Below are 24,610 nucleotides of genomic sequence, written 5' to 3' on the forward strand. Positions count from 1 at the left end.
GGATCCAAGCCCTGACCAGCTGCGATGAAGCAGCTGGGTGCGGCGGCGTGGCGAAGTGACCTGTAACGCCGATGCCATACGTTTGCTTCTAGATTCCACAAGTTTCGACCGAGCTGCACCAAACTTGGCTTGAGTGGTGCTGGTGTGATGCCTGAAAATTCTATGTCATCAGATTATGACGTCATCTAAGCCCCGCCCCCTCAGAACAGGAAGTGCTATTTTTTTCCTTGGAAACTTTCATCTATGGCTCTCTTGACCTAATCAAGGTGATTCTGTGTTGGATGACAGATAGGAAGTTGGTCTCGCTTGCTTTAAAGTGCCAAGAGTTTTCAATGGCGGCAACGCCGTTCGTATACGTTTGCCTCTACATTCCACATATTTTGACCGAGCCGCATCAAACTTGGCCTGAGTGATTCTGGTGGGATGCCCGTCGATCCTACGTCATCATATTATGACGTCATCTAAGCCCCGCCCCCTCGGAACAGGAAGTGCCGTTTTTTTCCTTGGAAAGCTCCGTTTATGGCTCTCTTGACCTAATCAAGATGATTCGGATGATGAGCTCTGTCATTGCTCGCTTCTGGCTGAACCGTGTGGGCGTGGCCAAATGGCGAATATCAGTCCCTCGCCATATTCATACGTTTGGCTCTAATTCACACATGGGTCATCCGATTGGCTCCAAACTGGATATGTATGACCTTTGTTCACCTCTAAAGAGCCCAACGGGATTGAGATGTAATTTGGCTCCACTGCGCCCCCTAAGTTAATACATCGGCCGTATCTCCTCGACGCATCGACCGATCTGCACCAGATTTTTTGACAGTCGTCGGGGATCGCCGCCGAACGCATTCACGCGTGTCGCCCGGTGGTCGGGCGGGGAAAATGCGAGACAGCTTCTGCGGCGGCTGGCGGGCGGCGGTGCTGGAGACTGCGCCGGAGCTTCCGTGCTGGCGAGCGGGCTGCGGCTCTGGAAAACGCGCGAGAGCTTCTGCGGTGGCCGGAACCCCCGCGGTGGCCAATAGGCCGGAGCGGCGCTTGCTGCGAGGGCCGCCCGAGGCTGCTTGCAGCTTTAATTATTATTATTACGATTCTGCCCCCCCAAAGAGGCGCCTTTTTGGGGGCTTTATCATATTCAAAAACTCACCAAACTTGGCGGTCGCGACTAGAAAATTTAAAAATTTTGAATTTTAAGGTTGTCGCAAAAATCGCAAAAAAAATTGCTCAACGGCGGCAACTAGCAATTTTCTGTTGACACAATGGTATGAACGTATTTCATCGTAGAGACATGAAATTTGGTACACTTGTAGAGCTCACCAAAAGACTCAGAACTTACATTTAATGTTATTAGCCAACTATCACAGGAAGTCGGCCATTTTGTCTTGAACGTCCATTTTTTTCCTCGATTTTGACGTTTACAGCCTTCGTATTTGATCGAACTCCTCCTAGGGATTTCGATTGATCGACTTCAAACTCGGTCAGTCTGATCATAAGGCATGTTTGATTTAAAGTTATCAAATTGGTGAGTTTTGGAGTATGTTGAAGGGGGGTTAGCAGGGGTCAAAGTTCACCTACTCGCCATGAAACACGAAACTCTTATATTTCCTATAAAAAAACACATAGAGGGACCAAACTTTCAGTGATTGATCGGCATCGGATGTCCTAAAATACCCTGTGGTGAAATGATGACATCACTTAAGCCACGCCCCCTGAGAACAGGAAGTGTCATGTTTTACTGTGAGCGGTCGCTCTCTTAGCCCTTTGACCTCATCAACATGAAACTGTGTCCAGACACAGAAGACATGTTGGTGTGTTGAGGATTCCAACCGTGACCGGCTTTGAGATAGCAGCTGGGCGTGGCGGCGTGGCGAAGTGACCTGTAACGCCGATGCCATACGTTTGCTTCTAGATTCCACATGTTTCGACCGAGCTGCACCAAACTTGGCTTGAGTGATGCTGGTGTGATACCTGAAAATTCTATGTCATCAGATTATGACGTCATCTAAGCCCCGCCCCCTCAGAACAGGAAGTGCTATTTTTTTCCTTGGAAACTTTCATCTATGGCTCTCTTGACCTAATCAAGGTGATTCTGTGTTGGATGACAGATAGGAAGTTGGTCTCGCTTGCTTTAAAGTGCCAAGAGTTTTCAATGGCGGCAACGCCGTTCGTATACGTTTGCCTCTACATTCCACATATTTTGACCGAGCTGCATCAAACTTGGCCTGAGTGATCCTGGAGGCTTGCCCGTCAATCCTACGTCATCACATTATGACGTCATCTAAGCCCCGCCCCCTCGGAACCGGAAGTGCCGTTTTTTTCCTTGGAAAGCTCTGTTTATGGCTCTCTTGACCTAATCAAGGTGATTCTGTGTTGGATGACAGATAGGAAGTTGATCTCGCTTGCTTTAAAGTGCCAAGAGTTTTCAATGGCGGCAACGCCGTTCGTATACGTTTGCCTCTACATTCCACATATTTTGACCGAGCTGCATCAAACTTGGCCTGAGTGATCCTGGAGGCTTGCCCGTCAATCCTACGTCATCACATTATGACGTCATCTAAGCCCCGCCCCCTCGGAACCGGAAGTGCCGTTTTTTTCCTTGGAAAGCTCTGTTTATGGCTCTCTTGACCTAATCAAGGTGATTCTGTGTTGGATGACAGATAGGAAGTTGATCTCGCTTGCTTTAAAGTGCCAAGAGTTTTCAATGGCGGCAACGCCGTTCGTATACGTTTGCCTCTACATTCCACATATTTTGACCGAGCTGCATCAAACTTGGCCTGAGTGATCCTGGAGGCTTGCCCGTCAATCCTACGTCATCACATTATGACGTCATCTAAGCCCCGCCCCCTCGGAACCGGAAGTGCCGTTTTTTTCCTTGGAAAGCTCTGTTTATGGCTCTCTTGACCTAATCAAGGTGATTCTGTGTTGGATGACAGATAGGAAGTTGATCTCGCTTGCTTTAAAGTGCCAAGAGTTTTCAATGGCGGCAACGCCGTTCGTATACGTTTGCCTCTACATTCCACATATTTTGACCGAGCTGCATCAAACTTGGCCTGAGTGATCCTGGAGGCTTGCCCGTCAATCCTACGTCATCACATTATGACGTCATCTAAGCCCCGCCCCCTCGGAACCGGAAGTGCCGTTTTTTTCCTTGGAAAGCTCCGTTTATGGCTCTCTTGACCTAATCAAGATGATTCAGATGATAAGCTCTGTCAATGCTCGCTGCTGGCTGAACCGTGTGGGCGTGGCCAAATGGCGAATATCAGTCCCTCGCCATATGCATATGTTTGGCTCTTATTCACGCATAGATCATCCGATTGACGCCAAACTGGATATGTATGACCTTTGTTCACCTCTAAAGAGCCCAACGAGGTTGAGATGTAGTTTGGCTCCACTGCGCCCCCTAAGTTAATACATCGGCCGTATGTCCTCGACGCATCGACCGATCTGCACCAGATTTTTCGACAGTCGTTGGGGAGCGCCGCCGAACGCATTCACGCGTGTCGACCGGTGGACGGGCGGGGAAAATGCGCGACAGCTCCTGCGGCGGCTAGCGGGCGGCGGTGCTGGAAACTGCGGCGGAGCTTCCGCGGTGGGGATCGGGCTGCGGCTCTGGAAACCGCGCGAGAGCTTCTGCGGTGGCCGGAACCCCCGCGGTGGCCAATAGGCCGGAGCGGCGCTTGCTGCGAGGGCCGCCCGAGGCTGCTTGCAGCTTTAATTGATTTTATTGCTGCGTTACACACATGCTGCCTCTGCTAGCGATGCTGTCCCTGAGAGCCAGGGCTTTGTGGAAGTGAGAGTTGGAGGGGGTGGGGCTGCAGCACTGGGGCTTTGCTGGAGGGTTTAAATATTTCAGAGGGCCATTTTCATCAATATAATAGGAATTATCCAAGTCACTAAATCTAGCTCTAGGTAGGGTGTGAAATTCACTGGGAAGCTTACCCGCTCTCCTCAAATATCGCTACACTCTCTCGTGGAATATTTTGTAGCAGCCCAATGAATTCCCCTAAAGGAGCGTCAGCCTTTGAGATTATGTAGCTAACTCTGTTGTGCTGCTTCACTCCGTCTGACTCGCAGTTCAAATACCTCCGGACGGCATGATGGAGTCTTTGTCGAGTTTTGTGCCAACTTCAGGAGCAGAAAATGACCTGCGGTTTGAATCTTAACTGGAAAAATTCTTCAAAAAATATAATTTTTTTTTAGCATCAACTACATATGAAGATGTTGGGAATATTAATAAATTAACAAATATTTGAGTTGCCCAGTAGTAGCCTTAATGCAGTTTGACTTCTTCAATGTTGTCCTAAATTGTAATACTTTTGTAAATGGAGACGAGCTTCACTATCAACGACATGACATGCAGTCAACAATCGAGAAAACGGTGACAGACGCCACATTTTGACCAGTGCCATAATCAGACCCATTAACGCACGCCAAATATGTTGATCAATTTTCCATTTATTGTGGCTCAAAAGCAACTCCAACCAGTTGGGTTTTTAGCTTTGATTTAAAGGAGCTCAGTGTTTCAACTGTTTCACAGTTTTATGGAAGTTTGTTCCAGATTTGTGGCACATAGAAGCTGAATGCTGCTTCTCCTCGTTTGGTTCTGGGGATGCAGAGCAGAACCAGAACCAGAAGACCTGAAATGTCTGGAAAGTTGATACAACAAGTTTCTAATGTATTTTGGCTTGGAGCAGTTTAGTAATTTATAAACTAACAATATTTGAAAGTCTATTCTCTGAGCCACAGGGAGCCAGTGTGGGGATGCAACAAATATCTCCTGACGTCGCAAAATGTGCCGACAAACGGGTGTTAAAAAAGCTTTTTTTTTCCTTTTGTCTTTTCTTTTTACTGACTGCTGGTCATAAAGACAACACAGTGTATACATATAAACAGAAACGACATCATCCATGCTTTCTTGCTCATGTCAATTACATTCAGTTTTATTGCTATGGCAACTCCGTGGCTAAAGAAAACTCCATCCAATTGCAGTTTTGTTGAATATCTCTGAGTTTGTCTGTTGCAATAAAGCTGGATGTCGCTAACTTCTTTCTCCTTTTTTTAAAATTCCTTTTAATTTTTTTTTTTACAAAGCTTTCAACACACTGACTTTTTGCATTTCATAGACACATTTGTGTTCAACAGACTGAACATGCTGTCAGCACTTAAAGTATTAAAGTAGCACTAATCGATGCCCTTTGTTGGAATACAACTAACATTGGCAGCAGTTATATGTTTAGGTATAAGTTTAAACCTTGTGATATTCAAATGCTTTTCGGAATAGAAGTTTAATTGGAGGATAAATGTAGTCAAAAAGTGTCTGATTTTAATTCAGTGTTCAAAACAAAACATTTATAAAATAAAAGGGAGAGGAAGAGGACTAAATACACTCTAGTCGCACAGTTCTTGGAGAAAAAAAATACAAGCATTGATTATGTTCTCATCACTTTTCATGTCTGCATAAAATGTATTTTCTGCCAGTCCAGATCCGCCCACACAGCAGAGCCGTTTGCAAATTCTTTAAAATTCATCAGCTCCAGGAACAACTCACGGACCTGGCAGGACGGCGGCTCAATCTCATCTCATACATTCGTGATACTTCCTGAATCGTTTAACATACAAACTGCTTAAAGCCTCCTTTAACACATCAAATAATATAAAACCAGGAATTAGTTAGAAAGTAGGAGGGGAATGTTGGTTGGTGGAATACGAGTGTGGAGGAGTAAATGAGGGATTGAGGTGTAAAAAGCAAACATCATTGTGGAAGTGAAAATGAATAGCCGCTAACAGACGAGGTCAAGACGACATGACCTGGTTTGGCCTTAAATCCTGCATGAAGCAGCTCAGCAGCTTTTAATCATGGCTTCTCTCATTCAGTCTCAAACACAGTCAACAGGTGGGCTGTGGCGCGTGGGCGGCCTCCGCCTGTACACACTAGCCTGGTATTTAGCTGTCACTACTTGTACAAAACACAGAGTTACTCAAGGATGCTGGCAAACACAGACGGCTACAAACACACGGCCCGCATTGTTCCGTGGCGTTAACCAGCTACAATTTCAATCGGCAAACTGAAGGCGGGAACAATCGGTGACAACAGGCCTCCCCGCTGGGTCGCTTGGCGCTGAAGGACGGAGAAATTGCTCTCGATCAAACCCCACCCGCCCAAACAAGACCTCCAGCTGCTGCCTCGGATGTACAATCTGTGGCTGAATAGAAGCTCGGTCAGAGCGATTTTTGTTTCCTCACTGCAGATTCGCATGTTGAATTAACTGGAAGTATCACGAGTCATTTATAGACCTGGAAGACGAGAGAGAAACGGACCTTTTCAATATTGTTTATGCTTTTCTTTGATCAGATACGCATCTAAAAGATTGCCAGCTCTGCCAAGTTTTAAGATGTTCATAAAAGTAAGAGACGCTCCATTTGATCCACAGACTCGTACAAATACACACCATTTTCTGCATCATTTATCTGTAAAGTCAGAAAGTTTCGTCGTCTCGTTCTTGGAACACTTATCCCACAGCTACAAAATACGCTTTAGAATAATAAGCAAACATTCGTATCAGAGTCGCTCATTTACCTCAATTTTGCATTGGAGTAAGTTAATAAGAAAACACTAAATATGGTTTCATCAACATGCAACACTTTCTGATTGTGACTAAGGTTTCCTATTCGTAACAAAGTCAGCTGCAAAACCTAGGACTTGTTTGGGGTCAGGGGGAGTCCAACTTTTTCTTTTCCTCGACTTTTGGTCCCTAAAAAAAATATATGGTCACATGTAGTATTATGCACATGAGTCACAGTATCTTGAAATACACTTTTGCAATAAGTCTCTGTGCTATTGAAGTGATACCAGAGGTGCACCTGCCAGATGTGTCTGACTTAACAGATTCTGAAGAACTTTAATTTGCATCCTTTCACCTTTTATTATCATTTCTAGAGACCCCCTTTGAAACGCATATGCTTGCCTTTTTCAATTGTTCAAACTACAGTTTAAGTAATAATCCAACCCAACTAATTAACTCATTAGAGGCCCGAGCCTGAAGTAAACCCAGTACAGGGTTTCCCCTCAGTGTATTATAAGCCTGGTGGGCCACCAGACTTTACTTGTGCCCCCACCAGGCTAAGCATTGCTTATTTATTTAAGGTTTTTTTTTTTTTTTAAATGTTTGCATTTTTTAAGACTTTATAGTTGGTGTTCAGGTACTAATCTTCCAATCTTTCAATAATGCATAATTATCAAGTGATATCTTAAAATTTCCTGTCAACTTTAAACATTTTTTAACTCAAAAACACGACGGGTCGCTGGATGAATGCCTGCCCTGGCAACCAACCACTGGGCTTAGCAGGTTTTCTGGGGGAAACCTTTCAGTAAATACTTTAATTATTTTAAACTGCTGCTAGTTTAAAATGCCTTCAGGCTTCTTATTTTGCTCCCTGCTGGCCCAGTAGATTAACTTCTGTTATTAGCTTTTGTTTTATCATCTTGGCTCCATTTTGTCACTTGTTGCATCTTCAGGGAGAGTCGAGTGCAAATCTCCTGGGATGTGGGATTGATTATATGTTAGACCACTTGTCAAAGTCTAACATATTGGGACATCCCTAATCAATAGTAATATCTCCTATGGGCCCAAACAATCAGGCTGCTTGGTTTGGATGCTAACGGATGAGTGCTAACGGTAGCTGTACGCTTTCAATCAGAAAACCACATGGCCCGGTCGCTGCAGTCGGTGGTTTCTCCACGTGTTTTCGTGAATTTTCCAACTGTTTAGCATTGCAACACTTGTGCAATGCTAAGTGTGGTAGTAACAGCTTATGCACCACATTTCTGTTCTGACCTGCATGGAGTGAAAGTGCTCTTGGTTACTGAATGACTCAGTGGTGTTGATTATTTACATATGAGCGGAGCTCTCTGGCTCTCATTGGATCTCTGTAGTAGATCTTTAATGGCGTAATACTTATATATGTTTTCATGATTTACTGTCTCACTGTATAAACAATCTTTGTGGATAGAAATTTGTTTCACATGTGCAGCAGTTGTCCTTGACCATGAAGGAAAGTACATAGCTACAGTTTCTAGTTTTACGCAGCGTTCTTTAAGCGTCTCCTACTTTTATAGTTTGGAAAATATTTCAGTGTTGGCATCACTGGCCTTTGCTTCATTCATACTAGGAGCCAAAATAAAAGAAGTTAAAACAATAGTTTTGGCCGATATCACAGGATTTAGTTTATGATGTGAGTAACAGAATATTGTCTATCTCTGTGACACATGAGCAGGGAAGGTTTTATCAGTAGCACTGACATTATGGATTGCGGTCTGTGCGAAGGCTGAAACTACCGACTTTATCTGTTAACGTATTCGGTTATCAGGGAGAAGACATTGCTCTGCTTCCTTATCTGTCTCGCAAACTCGCTCACTTACTTGCATGCTAAAACATGCCTTCCTGCAGGTGCATGAAGGTCCTTGCATTCATCTTACTCTGCGTGTGGACAGCGTGCTGTTGCATTGCTCCAGGAATAAGCGTCATCTGATTTTATTGTTGCTCTCACTGCCACCCCTCCACTGGTGGGGTTAACCACAGAAGGACAGGGCTCGGCCTGTCGGAGTGACAAATTTTGCCGGACGACAAATTGTCCCAGAACTAATTGTGACAAACGATATTATTGTTGTTTTGAGAGCATTTTCAATTAACACAGTAGTAGTAATGGGAAGAACACGTTCTCAAAGATTCATAAACTTTAAATTCTAATGAACGTTTAAACACAGGAACTGGAAGACATTTGAAATATCCAAAATAAATTAAAAAAAAACAGCAGAAACAACAAATAAAATGAATTGTGAACAAAATTATCTTTTTAAAAAAAAAAAAGGGTCTCGTTGAGGCCAAAGCACCAGACTGAAGACTTGTATCATTCAGGTTTTGGTAGAAAGAAAAAAGCGTTAAATCGAGCAAATTAAAATGTCCTGTAGCCAAGCATATTAACGGAAAGTTGAGTGGAAGAAGGACGTGTGTAACTTAGACCCGACGCTGCAAGCACCGAAAGAACACTACTGATGCAGAAGTTTTATTTGTGCTAATCTAAAGGGCTGCTTCACTGTTTTTAAGGAACCTGGACAGCATTTTATCATGTCAAAATTTGTAGTTCTAGCAGTCAAATCTGAGCAGCATAATTTTACACTTAGCTTTGTTTTCTGTTTAAAATACTAATTGAGATAGCCGTATTAAAAAAAAAAAGTCAGAAGAGGCTCATTGGCCAGATTAAAAGCATGATTTTCATTAAGATCATAGTTTTTTCTGTTGATTTGATGTAATATTCTAATCTTAAATGTCAGGTTTTTATTAGTTGTAAGCAGAAAATCATAATTAACAGAAATAAAAGTTTGAAAACAGCATGTGTGGAAATGATCTATATACAAAAAAAGTAAGAGACCACTTAAAACGATCAGCTTCTCTAATTTTACTTTTTATAGGTATATGTTTGAGTGAAATAAACATTGTTATTCTATGAACTACTGACATGTCTCCGAAATTTCAAGAAAAAAAAAAAAGTATTAATTTGCAGACAATGAGAAATGGTCAAAATAAAAAAGACACAGTGCTTCCAAATGACGCAAAGAAAACAAGTTTATATTCATTTAGAAACGACATAACTAATGTTTTAACTCAGGAAGAGTTCAGAAATCAACATTTGGTGGAAGAACCAGGAGGTTTTCAGTGATGTTCAGTGCAGTGAGCTCGTCACCTTTTCCAGAGCTGTATAAAGTATTTTACTTGTGAACCGAATCACTGAAATAAAATGAACTTTTCAATAATAATCCAGTTTATTGAACATGACTGTGAACTACATAAATCTAGACTGAATTCTTCCTTTCTTGTTACATATGATTTTAAAAGTTTGTTTTTGCTCGCAGAACAAACGTTTCACAAATCAATATTGGGATTCTCCTAAATGCTTTTCATTAATACTCGTTCGCATGTTGTTGTTTTTTTTTGGTTTTTTTGGTGGCTAAAGCATAAAGAAAAATGCCTCCCTCTCCCTTCTGCCGTTCACTGTTGACCCCGTCGTGACCTTTTAAACTCGTATTGTTCAGCCTTTGCAGTCAATCCTCTCTGTGCCGCCCTGCAGAGTGTTAAAATCCCTCCCTGCGAAGCCACAAGGCTTTTTAGAAAATTACACTAAAATCAGGCCCAAGGACGTTGCTATGGAGACGTTATCAGTCAGACTTCAGAAGCTCAACGTGCGACTCTGCGCGCGCTCGAAACAATGAAACCCTGTGTGTGTTGTCCTTGCAATGTAAAGCAACTATATTGCTATGCTGCAGTACAGAGGCACTGGCAGCTGCCTCCTTGTGACACACACACACACACACACTGCTGCCACCACCATATGCTTGCGTTCCCATACTTCCCTGACAGCTGCTGCACAAACACATCGTCATATTCATCTAGAACTGAGTAGCTGCATACACACACACACCTTCATCTCCTAGAGAAATCATTTGTTGTCCCTCCTTTTCTTTGATGAAAGCAGGAAGTGACGGAGTGTGTGTGCTCTCTGTAACAATTTCGGCTGCTTTGTTGGCGTGCACGTCGTATCTTTCTCAGGTCACTGCACGGACCGCTCTCCTTGTGTTTTCTGGCTGCCGCTTGCCTGAGATTGATGCGCCGAGTTCACCACAGGCGTTATCTGTCTCCGTCCGTCTCCCTCAACAGCAGAGCGCGCATAAACCCCGTCCTGCTATCTCGGTGGGGGCTTTTTCCGTCGCGGAGTAAATAATACCTAGCCTCTAGCTCAGACCAAAAATAAGCCCAAATGCAGAGCTGAAACAAGCCCAAAACTTTATCTTAACCCTAAAACCTAATTCTCTTTCGAGAGTTAAGTATTTGCATCTTCTTGTTTTTAGACTGTTTGTGTTAAATCAAGAGCACACTTCCTCAGCAGTTTTATGCCCAAGGCTGCTGGATTCGTCTCTGCTGCCTTGCTCAGCTCCTCTGCGTCTCTCTGGGTCTTCTGCTCTGTGCCAGGGTTACTTGAGGTCGGTGCTGGTCGGCCATGCTGCAGAGGTGGGCCTGCGTATTGCAGCACAGAAAAACATGGAACAGTCCGGCGTAATATGCAACACCTCCCAAGGGAAGCGAACCACGCTTAGATGAACACGTCAAGTGTGTGATTGTATATAAATTATAGAGTTCGGTTCAACAGAGTAATCCCACAATAGAGTTATAGTACTTTTCATAGCTCTGCTTTCAAGTGTCAGCAGATGCTGATTTGTGGCTCTTCCCATCTGACCAAACCTCCGCCTGTGAACATTTTTATTTTTGCAGCTGTACTCCACCTCACTGCTGCCAGTGTCAACAAAACCCTACTTCATAAATAATTCAGTATGAGGCATCTCTTTGGGTAAATATTGGCTGAAATAGACAGAAATTCAAAACTGAAACGCCACCTGCTACAAAAATCCTTGCTTGTTGAGCTGCTGTTTATTTTATACGCCAAGCTATTAAATGGTGGCCATAGCCACAAATTTCAGAGATTTCTTTTACTGTCTTGACATATAGAAAAATAACAAATAGTCTAAGGCCTTGTAGCCGGTTCTCTATAAAAGCAAATGTCTCCCCCACATTAAAAAGTATAATGGTGCGTACACGTGGGAATGTTTTCATCCAGATAAATCTGCACAAATCTGCTCCTGTGCATCGTTTTGAACACACCAAACACGTAAGGGGCGGTGTAGCTCAAAACGAAAACCTTTTCCAATCAGGTTGTTTGGTAAATGTGACTGGCCTCGACAAAGCCATGAACACGTCTACTTGGGCATTTTGAGTTATTTACAAATTCTGAAATTGTCTAAGTTTTCCAATGATGTCGAAACACATAGAAATAAAAAGAAGTTGTTCTTTACTACCATGTAAATTAATAACATTTAGGGCTATTTGTGATTTAGAAGCACAATTGAAGAAAAAATAGACTTGAGTCTATTTTTGAGTTGAGTTGCTTTAACAGAAACAAAAAAAAATATTTTCTGCACCGTTAAGTATAAAAATAATTCAACTAATTTCTATCAATTGTATTTATTTAATTCAATATTTTTTGATGAAATAAAAATACAAATAGCTGTTGACCTGAAAGCAGAGTATCATTCATTACCAAGTAAAGTCATAAAAAACAAGGAACAGTTCAGACTGAGTCGACTCCTAACCCCTCACCGCATAGAGCCGTTCAAAGGAATCCAATCGCTAGTGAACGACACATCAACACTCAGCAGCTGTAACTTAGCTTCCTCTGATCATATAATGTTCCTGGAGTTGTTTTCTTTCCACCGGTATCTGCAGCTTTTCTTTTGAGTAACCCGGTTTTAAGCCAGCTTTCATCATTATTTTGAACGCAATCCTTTGGTAAGCTAGCTGTAGCGTCGCACTTTGAGCTGACGTCACGGCAAATAAACGGTCATTTACATGCAGTACCTCGCGGACCACTAGGGGGCCCCCGCGGACCACAATTTGAGAAAGACTCCCTTAAAAAACCCACAACTTCCTGTTAGGAATTAAACATGGCGCCAAGAGGTTAATTTGTGTAACAGATGTGTTAAACGACTTAAACTAGTAAAGTTTTTTCATTTATTCTCACGTACACTTAAAAACACAGAGATTTCTCGAATCTCTGCTTAGGTCTTAGTATTTATAAATCATTTTTAGTGATATTAAATAGTTTTCATGGGAACAAAAGGCCACAATGCGTAAAAGTCTATTTGTTTTACACGCTATGCGACTACGTGTGGACTGGGCATAATTCTTATGAATTTTGAGCAAACTTGGACTACCACTTGGTGAAGTGCACTTTTCTCTTAAACTCATGTGAGTATTCATGGCAGCGTCCCGAATTGGTTTAGCAAACAGGAGTTTTTCCTGTGGTGAAACGTTTTCATCTTGGTTTCTATGTACAAGATTAGGCCACCTTTGAGTCAGATTGTCTGAAGTTAAATCAGATCAGACTTCTCTCTCCTTTCGGGTCACTTCGAATGGTCAGACTTCTGATTTTGAAGACCTTAATAAATGCATTTCTGACGTTCTTCTGATTATTGCGGCATTTAGCAAATAAGATAAGATTTATTTGTCATAGTCATCAACAGATTACAACGAGATTGAGATTTGCTCGACTCGAGTTAAGATGCAGGTTATGTGTATATACATAATATACAAAGATAAAGAAATAAATAGTACAAAATGAGAAATAAATAGACATCAGAAGATGGTTGCAGCGCCTGGAGGTGTCGCAACAGAATTTACATTTTTTAACAAAGTGGTGTCAAGAGCAGAAGTTCTTATGCCTCTGAATTTAGTGCCATGATTGCCATCGGGTAGAAAATAGAAATGATTTTGGTAATTCTGATAGTGAGAGAAAAAGGTGGGACACAGTTACTCTTGTAGACTGTACAATCACTACTGTATAGTCTACATTAGTATTGCGCCTTTTAGGTTGTAGAGTTCTCAGACATAAACATGGAATATATCATACTTCTTTACTGGATCAATAAATGTGCTAAAAATAATAGATTTTCAAATCTTTTTTTTTTGTTTTCATTCGTCTTCAAGACGATCAGTAGTAAAAAATATTCCATATTTCCTTCTTTTAAAATAATATTCTCTAGCTACTGGTAACAAGGGGGAAATGACTGCAGGTGTTACTGCCTGGAATCCTCCTAATGACTTTTCCTCAGTAGAGCATTAGAGCCCTCTACTCTACTTCCCCTCTGCTGGCTGGCAGAGAGGAACAGTGTAAACATGAGCCTCCATATATGGGTGCTGGTTTGTGCACGTGTTCACTATGGCTGAAGCATATTTATAGAAGAAGTCCGACACCAGGACACACTCACAGAAATGACCGTGGCTGCCCCACCAGCTGACAGAAGTTCAGGATGCAATTTGTTTGTTTTTGCTTTGGATTTTAGTTTTCCTCAGTTTAATGAGGAAAACTCATTGATGTCCCTCTTTTGTGCCACACAGTACAACCCCACATTAATTTAACCCTAAACTTTCTATTTTCACCTTTGGTCAGCCACAATTATGTTTTCTCCTTCTTTTCTGAGCAAATTAAATCAGATTTCATCAATGATCTGTTTAGCTCCCCTCACCATCCTGTGCAGGTGCCCAGAGTGCAGCCAGACAGAAGCCTGTCGCAATAATCAGTGGTAAATTAAAATGAATGCAATCATTTTCATTCTGATGAAGGCAATTTTTTTGTTTAGAGACTTCATAATCGATTTCATTTATAGTTTCGGCTGTGTGTGTTTTTTATTTGTTTGTTTTTAGTTGTTTTATGTTGGAAATTTAAAATGTCTACCAGTACCTGTTTAAGTTTATTAATGTCTGAGGATACAAACTGGCATTATTATGCCATTATCAGTATATTACTAGAAAATGGTCTCAAAACAACAATATTATCGTGTGTTGCAATAATTGCTGGGACAATTTATCGTCCGGTAAAATTTTGGCTGAGATGCAGGACTTTGTACACACTTCAACCACATCTCTTTAGAGTTGTGTGAGGATTCTGTTGGGGACTGATTGTTTTCAGATGCATGAGAAATTCCTCTAGTGTTGTTCATCCATATTTCACAATTGTTAAAATTAGGCCTGTCGCGATAAACGATAAATCGATTAATCGTACGATAAATTAAAACTATCGACGTCATTTCAGTTATCGGCATTATCGTCTCTTCCGGCCTTTTTCTCTTTCTGTTGATGACACTGAATGAAAAAAGGCTCAACTCCGGTGCTCTCCACTGACCCTCCCTTCCTCATTTCCTTAGTGTGAAGCCCAGCGCACACGACACGATCTTAGAGCTGTCGGCCGATTGTCGGCCCATTTTCAAAACCTGACAGACCACACATTAGCCGTGTGGTGTCCAACAATGGGCACAAAATAATGGCTACAAGTCCAGTGAACTAATTTTAAAACCAGGCATTAATCAATGCTTTACTACAATCTACCTGCAATGCATGTAACTAGTGTCAGCGTAAAGTCCTGACCGAATGAAAATCATTATAACCTATTTACGTCACGTTAACGAAGAACAGCTGAAAAGTTACCGGGTTTATAAACTGCGGTAGCAATTTCGCTCCAACTCCTCCTCTTGTCATTTCTATATTCTTTGCATGTTGAATAAACATTAATGTTGTTTCCACGTCGGCTGGACTTCGGGTTGCGCCGTGTCAGCTGTTTGGGATTTCCCGACGTAATTTCCCCTCAAAAAACACAGAGGAGAATCCGCGCTTTCTGATTGGCTGCCTGTCACATTCAACAGGCTGCGTTAAGCTCCCAGTGGAGGAAAACCCCCTGATTTAGATCGGAGCGGCAACGACGATCTACCGTAACACACCACAATCTTAGAAAGACCAACGTTCTAAGATTGTCATAAGGGGAAAAATAGGAGCAAAAAATCATGTAGTGTGAATTATTGCATCAGGTAGTCGATGTGCCCATCTTCTCTATTTAAATCTAATTATTACTGAAGGGCAACATAGTATACAGACTTCATAATCTGCACTCTTTTGGTTGAATGCAGTATTTATTTCCACTTTGGCTTTATGTTGTTTAGTTTTTATCAAGTACATTTTTTGTTAATGGAGACTGAGAATCCATTTTGTTTTTGGTTGTTTTGTTTATTTTGTTTATCAGCTCCAGTGTTAAATATTCTTTTGAAAATAAAGTGTATCTATTTTTGGCAGGAAATCACATGCATTATTACGTCATTTCCATTAAATCAGTGTAAAAAGGTCTTCAGACAATATTATCGTTTATCGCAATAATTTTTTGAGACAATTAATCGCTCAGCAAAATTTGCTATCGTGACAGGCCTAGTTAAAATCATAGACCTGCTTGTTGGTGCTTAAGTGGCGTCACGATTAGTGATTTTCTCCATTTAGTTCATGTTTTGTCCCTTTCATCGTAAACCTAACACTTTGTCACTTCCTCCTGCAAATCGAGTCACAATTACTACGAGTGTCTCACTGCTTTGGTTCCATTTGCAGATTTAATGAATGAGTTTTCCTCCTGTGTGGACGGGCGGTTTTACATTATCAGTGTGAACAATAGAGGGCCAAACACACAGCCCTGAGGAACTGAGCATGATGTTGATGTAGGAGATGTTGTCTTGATTGCTGGATGGCTGGACTCACATTTGGGAATTTTCAAAATCCAGAGACTTGTGGCAATGTTCAGTCCAAGCAGGAAAAAATATTTTTATTAGTCAGTGTATTGACGATATTTAACACTGCTATTAAAAAGGCTTTTAAAACTTTTTTTGTGTTTTCCAGGTCAATGTGCGCGTCACCACCATGGACGCTGAGCTGGAGTTCGCCATCCAGCCGAACACAACAGGAAAACAACTGTTTGACCAGGCAAGAGTGTTTTACTTTACATAGGAAAAAAACATTCATATCTTCGGAAGCATCAGATGTTTAGATATGTATCCGAGTAGAATTAGACCTAATTCCATCTTAATTAGACCGTCTTAATGAATAAAGACTCTGGACTCAGAGTCTGAATAAAGTCTTAACAGGAAGCATAGCATTATTGTAGCTGCATGATATTATGAAATAATCAGATTAAGATATTGCTGTAGAACATTCTGATTTTATCAGCTGTGATAAATCCACATTTTCCACTCTTCCAACACTCTCTGTGACCTTTAGCGTCTCAGACAATACCAGCTTGGCCTCTACTGGCATGCAGAGTCTGAATAATCATTTATACCTAAAGAAATATTTCATTATCAAGTCTATTGCCATGTAATTATAGCTCACAGACACTGTAGTGAGCTGTAGATGTGATTCTGAGATATTGTGCGGCTCTAATTGTTGGTTGTCGTGTGGTTGTACCAGTCGGTGCTCGGCTGGTTTTAGATCTGTACACAAAAGGTCCTTTTGTTTTAATTGGGACCTTTTAGAAGACAGAGGATGGGTGGAAGTATTGGGTGTATTGTGCCCGCCGTGGTGTGTGTTTGTGTGTGTGTGTATGTCTGGGAAGTAAAAGGGCAGCTTTCAGTGCCGTTTCATGTCAGACTGTGCAGGGTTGTTGTGGTGACATGGAGGAAAGAAGACAGAGAACAAGAGGCCTTTCTTTGTTTTCTGCTTTTGTTCTTTGCTCTTTTCTGAGTTCTGCTTTAGTTTTTTTTTACGTGAAGGCAGAACAGCAAAAATGTGTTCTTTTAATTTGTTTGATAAAAATAGGGATTTGTCCTTGTCAAACATTTTAAAATGCCATTGTTAATGAACCAGCCTACTTTTATGAATTCTAACTGAACATAGCAATGCTAGAGGATGTACATTATGTTAATAAAGTTACTGTAAACTGTTTGCAAAGGTGCTGCTGTAGCAAACATCCCAGACTTTACTCATTTTTGGAGCAGAGCGTGGACAAGAGTAGAAGCTGGGCTTTCAACCCGGTTTTCCTGTCACATAGCGTGATACAATGACTATGAAACAAAGTGTTCATCACTTTCAATGACGAAGAGGAAGTTTGTAACATTTACAGATGTCAACCTCACACGAGCAAAGCAGAAAGTGGCTCGTGTTTTTCACTCTTGTTGGTGGTTAGAGATGATTCTCTCAGTCAAAATACAGGTTAATCCTGATATGTAATTTTAAAGTAATCACATTTGAACTGCAGTAGAGTAGCTTAAACTGTGAGGTGATTGGAAAAGTTAACCAGTAATAAATGCTTAGCACCTTTCCCCCTGCTTCCCCACCAAAGCTGGTTTACACATAGCCGTTTCTTTGTAGAAACTAGTACTTCCTCCATATTTTTTAAACAACATTGTACACACAGGATGTGTTTCAGAAAAGTTTTCATCCACATAAACCGACACAAATCTGCTCCTGAGCGTTTTGAACATGCCAAACCCATAGGGGGCAGTGTAGCGCAAAGCTAAAACCTGCCAGCCAATCAGATTGCTTCAAAACACCCACAACTTTTCATTAGGAAGTGATCATGGCACCAGGTTTATTCTCGTGAACATATATATATACTGCTCAAAAAAATAAAGGGAACACTTTAAGTGTTAAACACCTGTTTAAGTGTTCCCTTTATTTTTTTGAGCAGTGTATATTTATATGTATAGGTTGAACTACTTTTAAAATGGTGTATTAGAATGTAAAGTTAATAAGACACAATTGGGAAACGTGTCAAAGCGAGCATGTGAATATATTTGTCACAGACTGTAACACTAATAACACAAACACAGTTTCCTCAAATCTCTACTTTGGTTGCAAGTTTTACAAATAATAGTTTTTAACGATATAAAATGATGATCTGGTGTGGATGAAAGGCCAAAGCACAAAAACAAATTGTCTTTATTTCCCCAGATATCTTAACTTGACTCATTCCTTCTGTGGAAATAATGTAGGGTAAAAAAAAGGAAAACTATTCGCAGAACCAAGCTTCAGTTTTGCGTAGCAGTAGTTTCATATTCAAATGTTCGCAGATTCACATGAATGAGAAGGGAGTCCATTGACGGAGAGGCTGCAGAGCGAAATCTAAGCGGCCGTGAGCTCGTATAAACACACACTCGAAGAGATGAAGGCGGCCACTGTGAGCTCTTAAATCTAACACATCTCAGCTAAGCCGGCCTGAACACAAACTCTTTAATCTGTGACGATTACACAGCGTTCTTTTCCTCTTCTCTGGTCCACCTCTAACTCCTCCTTTCTCATCCTGAATGCATTCGTCGACATTTCGAGGCGTTCCGGACGATACTTCACGCACCGAGCTCCCCGCATTTAAACGAGCTGGACGTAGGACCGAGCAAATTATTCATTCAGCAGATTATTCATTCTCCCAGACGCCCCTGCTGAAGAGCATTTTAATGGGCAGTTTGAGTAAATTGCGTGTTCGTGTGATCACTTGATCCACATGGGTTTTTAATTTGTTTATGTGAGCTTGCCTCTGTGACGCCTGAAGCAGAGTTAATTACAGGCTGCGAGGGCTGACGTATTGACTGTAAATTCACTTTGGCATCAGAGTGTCCAAATCCCCTCTGGGAAATGGGTTGAGGTTTAGATGGTGTGATTTGAACAAGCGGAGTGTACTCAAAAAATTAAAAAAGATCAAATAAAAGATGAAAAGGAATGTTGGATTAGTCACCAGTGAGATCACATGTAGCGTTTTAACTCTTAGAAAACTTTATGGCGCCAGAATTCAAATTCTTTTTTTTTCTTTTCCTTTCGTTGTATTTTGCATCTTTCTCTCGACAGACAGGGTTCTTAATTTATATCCACAGCAATGCCTGTAACTAAAATGCGTTTGATATGAATCTGACTCCGCAGTAAACGCTGACATTTCCCATGTTTATTCATGTTACAGCAACAATCTTGTGTATTTATATTAGGATTTTTTGTGACAAACACAAAGTAGCACAAGTGAAATGAGAATTCTAGTTCTTTTTAGCATTAATCAGAAGCAATTTAGGGGCTCAGAGGAGAACCTGTCTGCACTTTGCTGCACAGCGGAGCAGACTCTGAACCAATGCGCTCCGATCAGCCCAAAATTGAACTCTTTGGCCTGCTTGCAAAATGCTGGGTGGCAAAAAGCTCACACTGCACCTAACCTCAAAGCCTCCAATCCCCACTGAGGCCGAGAAACTGTTCAAATGGCCCAGTCAAAGTCTCTGAGCCTCGCAACAACAGCTGCTGTTGCAGAAAATGGCGGTTCTACAAAGTCTTAAGTCAAGAGGACTGAATACAATTGCATGCCACACTTTGCAGACTTAAATTTGCTAAAACGTTTGAAAAATGTTTTCTTGTCTTTCTTCTAAGCAATTGGACAAATACTCTGTGTCCGTCGTCACATAAAATTAAATGAAATACATAAATTTTTGGTTGTAATGAGACGAAAAGATATAAATACCTTTGGAAGACACTGAGATTAGATTGCGCCAGACTGAATTGGATAGATATGATAAATTGATTTTATTGATTAATTAAATTTTCTGAAGATTTATTTTTTGAAAATTGGGATTTTTTTTTTTTTTCACCAATGTGCGTTGGTGAAAAATAAACTATCATCTTGTTTTTTTTGACAAACTTGTTTCATTGCTGATCAAGTCACAGGAGGAATGAGTGAAGTAAAAGCCAAATGTTTAAGATTTTCTGTCATTTATATATTTTTTAAAAGAAAAAACTATTTGGAAATCAAATTTTGAATTAAGAAAAAATTAAAGATTTGTCTCCCAATCCTAATTTGAGCAGAATTTTACACAACTGGTCTGTTTTGTTTTGTTTCAAGTGCCTCAAGATGACAATTGTTTTGGACTGACTTAATCTAAATAAATATATTAAATCAAATATATTATTATTTTGAAGAAAATGATAGAGGGACTGGATAATACTTGATGTATGCTACATTGTCGGAATAAAGAGTCTCTCTTAGGGAAACCCATTTGGCTTAATGGACGGTTTCCCACTTGCCACCCGGTCCATGTGCCGGTAAGTGGAACCAAAAGCCTTGTTCTTGTTTCAGGTGGTGAAGACTGTGGGTTTGAGGGAAGTCTGGTTCTTCGGCCTGCAGTACACAGACAGCAAAGGCTACGTGACGTGGCTCAAACTCAACAAGAAGGTGAGAAAACCCTCCCAGGTACCGAAATCCGTCCAGGATTTCTTCCACATGGAACTGATGGCGGTAAAATAAAAGCCGCCACACCTTCAGAATCAAGTTTTTTTTTAATATTCATGTTAAAACACTGTAAAGTCTATGAGATATATACATATAGAAATATATGTGGCCTATGTTTGGAGTCTTATATTAACCATGGTCAGAGTTTGAAATGAATTTAAACATCACGAAATGTTAAAAAGCTGGCTACTGTGTGCTGCGCTGCTCTGAGGAGTGAAGTAGAACTTGACAATATTTTGAGGTAGAGGGAGAGAAAAGGCGAAAGAAAGATACCTCAGGAAGGTTAAGTTGAATGTATTTTTTAGTTAAAGTCTGTGAGAACAACCCCAATGATGATGTATTTTGCATTTAAACAACAAAGTAGCTAATTAATATAGTTTTGGCTTTCAATTATGTTTAATGTTGCACAGGGTTTCCCCCAGAAAATGTGCTAAGCCTGATGCTAAGGCTGTCATCCATCCGGCCACCTGCTGTGTTTTTAAGTTTAAAAAATGTTTAAAGTTGACAGAAAATTTTAAAATGTCACTTGATAGCTATTCATTATTGGAAGATTGGAAGATAAGTTAATACCTAAACACCAACAATAAAGTCCTAAAAAAGGCAGTTATTAAAAAAACTAAAATAAATTAACATCACAAAACCTGGTGGGGGCACAAGTAAAGCCTGGTGGCCCGCCAGGCTTATAACACACTGTGGGAAACCCTGTGTTTCAGATTCGTTTTGAAGGCGCATCACTTCATTTCCCCCAACAGCCCAACAACACAGTTAAAAAAAAAAATCTTAGAGAAAACCCTGCTAGCCTCTTTAATCTCATTTCGAGTGAATTATATAATTGATGAGTAATCGTGTTGAATAATTTTTTAAAAGTTCCCCCCGTTCCCCCATCAGGTGACCCAGCAGGACGTTAAAAAGGAGAATCCTCTCCAGTTCAAGTTCAGAGCGAAGTTCTTCCCGGAAGACGTTTCCGAGGAGCTCATCCAGGAGATCACGCAGAAGCTCTTCTTCCTTCAGGTGCGGCGCAGTGTTCACCTCGTACGGTGACGTCACCACAAAGCAGATTTAGTCTGACTGGTTTGTTTCTACAACATGAAAGCGGCGCGCCGCGTGGAAACAGACTAGTTAATGCGGGTGAGTAGGGCGGCTGATCCGATGTGGAGCGATCGGGTCGTTTGGCAGCTTGTCGCCGATGGAGATCCCTAATGCAGTTAGCGGGAAGGTCGTTCCACTCGACCTGATTCTCTGTTTACGTTCAGTAAAGCAAATGTGTCATGGAATTCTACACTTTGGATTAGCTCATGCTAGACTACTTAATGCGGGATGTTTGTTTTGTGTTCCTTAATTTTTCACTGAGTCCTTTTAGTTTTCTGCCTGAGCTGGAAAAGTCAGTTTCATATTATGTGCTTCCGGTAGCCATTTCACTTTGGTGTTAAGGTCAGTGCAGACTCAGCAGGAACAAATAAACCTATTATTTTATATGAGGTAGAAAGAAATTGAGTATTTTTTGGCACGGACGTTTCATCTTTCACAAGAATCGAGTGTTAAAATGCCGTGGAGCCTTCATCGGTCGTTCCTACTGCAGAGTTTTTATATGATGGTTTTTGGAAACCACACAAGTAAAAAAAAAATAAATAAATAAAAGTTCTGCCCAGATGATCTGTATGGAACAAACTGCGTTAACAGAATGATGTCATTTTGTTTTTGCAGTCCTGGCAGGGAGAACAAACCTCTGTTTTTTGCAACAAAAGAAAAGTTTAAGTTTGCCAACCAAGCAGTTATTTTAAAAAAATCGTCTCCTGCTGTTTTGCAAAACTATATCATACACTGTGCAACTTATTCTGTAGATGAAGCCAATCTGGGTTTTCTCAAATGTTTTACGATGACGTTCAACTTAAAAGAACCATAAAAAATCCGGATGTCTGGCTGCACCTTTCTCTGAAATATCATTTAAAATAAAGCCGTTTAAGTCAACGAGCTGAGTTCATGAAGCACTTTAACAAGGAACAGTGAGTTTTATCAGCACGCGATTCGCTGGAACCTCTTGGAGATATGATTATGAGCTGAATTAGGAGCGAGTGAGTTAAACCCCGTCACCTAGAGGAACATAAAACATGACCTACCGTATGTCAAGACTGGCACAGAACATTATAGATGTAAAAAATAAAAATGGAATAATTAATGGACTATACTTATGGAGGGGGATGAAAGACCGAAGAGTAGGTTTTCAAGGTTTTTGAATTTACAATGGAGAATAAAACTATAAAACATTGAGATTTGGCCAAAGTTTTAAAAATGTGATTCAAATAAAAACCTTTAGGTTGGGTTATGAACACATTAATCACTGGTTATTTGGAATGTAGCTTACAGTCATAAGCAGTGAAGCCTAACAGACGTCTGCAGTGAAATTTGGGTAAATCTGAAGCTAATGCTAGTGCTAAGCCAGCACTGGAGCTGTTCTTTTGTTTCTGTCGTTCACACAGAAAGTTGACACAGTTGCACCTTTAACTCTCAGTAGATGTTGAATCTGTTCCCCCCAAACAATCTTTTAAACCCGACTGAACCAAGACTATTTCACAGAACGGTGAAGAAGTGATCAAAGAAGGCTCTTGATTTTTTTTTGTTGATTTTTTAAAAATCAGGACAATGACTGATAAAAAAAATAAACTGTACATTTCTTCTTGTTATCCAATCAGGATTGATGTTTAATATTAAAGGCCTCTTTGCATATTGCCCAAGCATTCCTGGGTTATTCTCGTCTCTCAGCAGGACAGGTTGGTACGCATCAAATGTTTGCCTGATTTAATTTTGATGTTTTTCCAAAAATCCTTCGGGTGAGATTTCACCCTAGTTGAGCTGAAAGGGGACACACCCAGTTTCCAAATCCATTGTGTTAGCCTAAATGTCTGGCTAACACTCTGTAGCTGTGCAGCTCTGTTGTAACTCAGAATAAAATGTTACATTTTAAGAAAACCAAGCTCAGAACTCCAAAATGAAGTTCTTCCAAAGCTGCTTTCCAGATTTTTCTTCTTTATCTGCTAGTTCACTGTGTGTCTGTGACAAACATCACATTACTGTTCTGATGAAGAGGCTGAATCAGAACAGAAATCCAAGTCAATACAACAGCTCCCTCTACTGGAAGACAAACTACTTGCAATCTGAGCAAATTTTCATACCGTCTCATTTCTCTGTTTCTCACAGATGTTTAAAATATTGGTTAAAATCGCAATATTTCAGCAAAATTCAACAAACCGCATCCAGAATCTGATTCTACCTTTGAACTTGTGTTTTCCCTCTTAAGGTGAAAGAGGCCATTTTGAATGATGAGAACTACTGTCCTCCAGAAACGGCCGTCTTGCTGGCCTCCTATGCGGTTCAAGCCAAGTATGGAGATTACAGCAAAGACGTCCACAAGCCCGGTTACCTGGCAAACGACCGGCTGCTGCCACAGAGGTACAGCAGAGACGCACACAAAGGCCGTCTTTTTGCTGTTTTTCTTTTTTTTTTTTCACAGCAAAACTAAAGAAAAGGAACAGAAATGTTCTTTTTTTTGTTTGTTTTGTTGAAAATATAATGTTGTGCTGCCTAGTTCTGTAGAGCTTGTCAGTATCTTTAAATCTGTATGTAGGCCTGAACAATACATCAATTAACCACATGATCAATAAAAAAAAACCTCAATAATTCTCATTTGCTCGATTTATTGTTTTTCTTTTTTTTTTCTTTCTACCAAAAACAGGATGATAAAAGTCTTCATTGTGGTGCTTTGGCCTCAACTTGCCCTTCTTTTAAGGATAGTTTTTTATTTCCAGAAACTCCATAATTCATTTTATTTGTTGTTTCTGTTTTGATCATTTATTTTGGATATCGGATAAAATGCCTTCCAGCTCCAGTGTTAAATGTTTATTAGAATGTAAAGTTTATTTGACGATGTGTTCTTGAGTTATTATGCCAT

General features: G+C 40.7%; 1 protein-coding gene across 4 annotated transcripts in view; it reads left to right on the forward strand.

Moving 5' to 3' along the window:
• The window catches only part of LOC116722832 (radixin), a 77,609-nt gene that overhangs the window by 41,783 nt on the left and 11,216 nt on the right, over positions 1-24,610 (forward strand). For 2 of the 4 annotated variants that reach the window (XM_032567167.1, XM_032567165.1), the window contains exons 3-6: positions 16,311-16,394; positions 20,512-20,607; positions 21,553-21,675; positions 23,960-24,111. In XM_032567167.1, coding sequence (XP_032423058.1) covers positions 16,311-16,394; positions 20,512-20,607; positions 21,553-21,675; positions 23,960-24,111 — 455 coding nt within the window. Of the gene's footprint in view, positions 1-6,371; positions 6,399-16,310; positions 16,395-18,127; positions 18,785-20,511; positions 20,608-21,552; positions 21,676-23,959; positions 24,112-24,610 lie in introns of those variants that run through there. The other 2 variants (XM_032567166.1, XM_032567168.1) reach the window with 2 other exon arrangements.

Source organism: Xiphophorus hellerii, chromosome 7 (genome assembly GCF_003331165.1).
Source record: "Xiphophorus hellerii strain 12219 chromosome 7, Xiphophorus_hellerii-4.1, whole genome shotgun sequence".
In the NCBI taxonomy this organism is placed as follows: domain Eukaryota; kingdom Metazoa; phylum Chordata; class Actinopteri; order Cyprinodontiformes; family Poeciliidae; genus Xiphophorus; species Xiphophorus hellerii.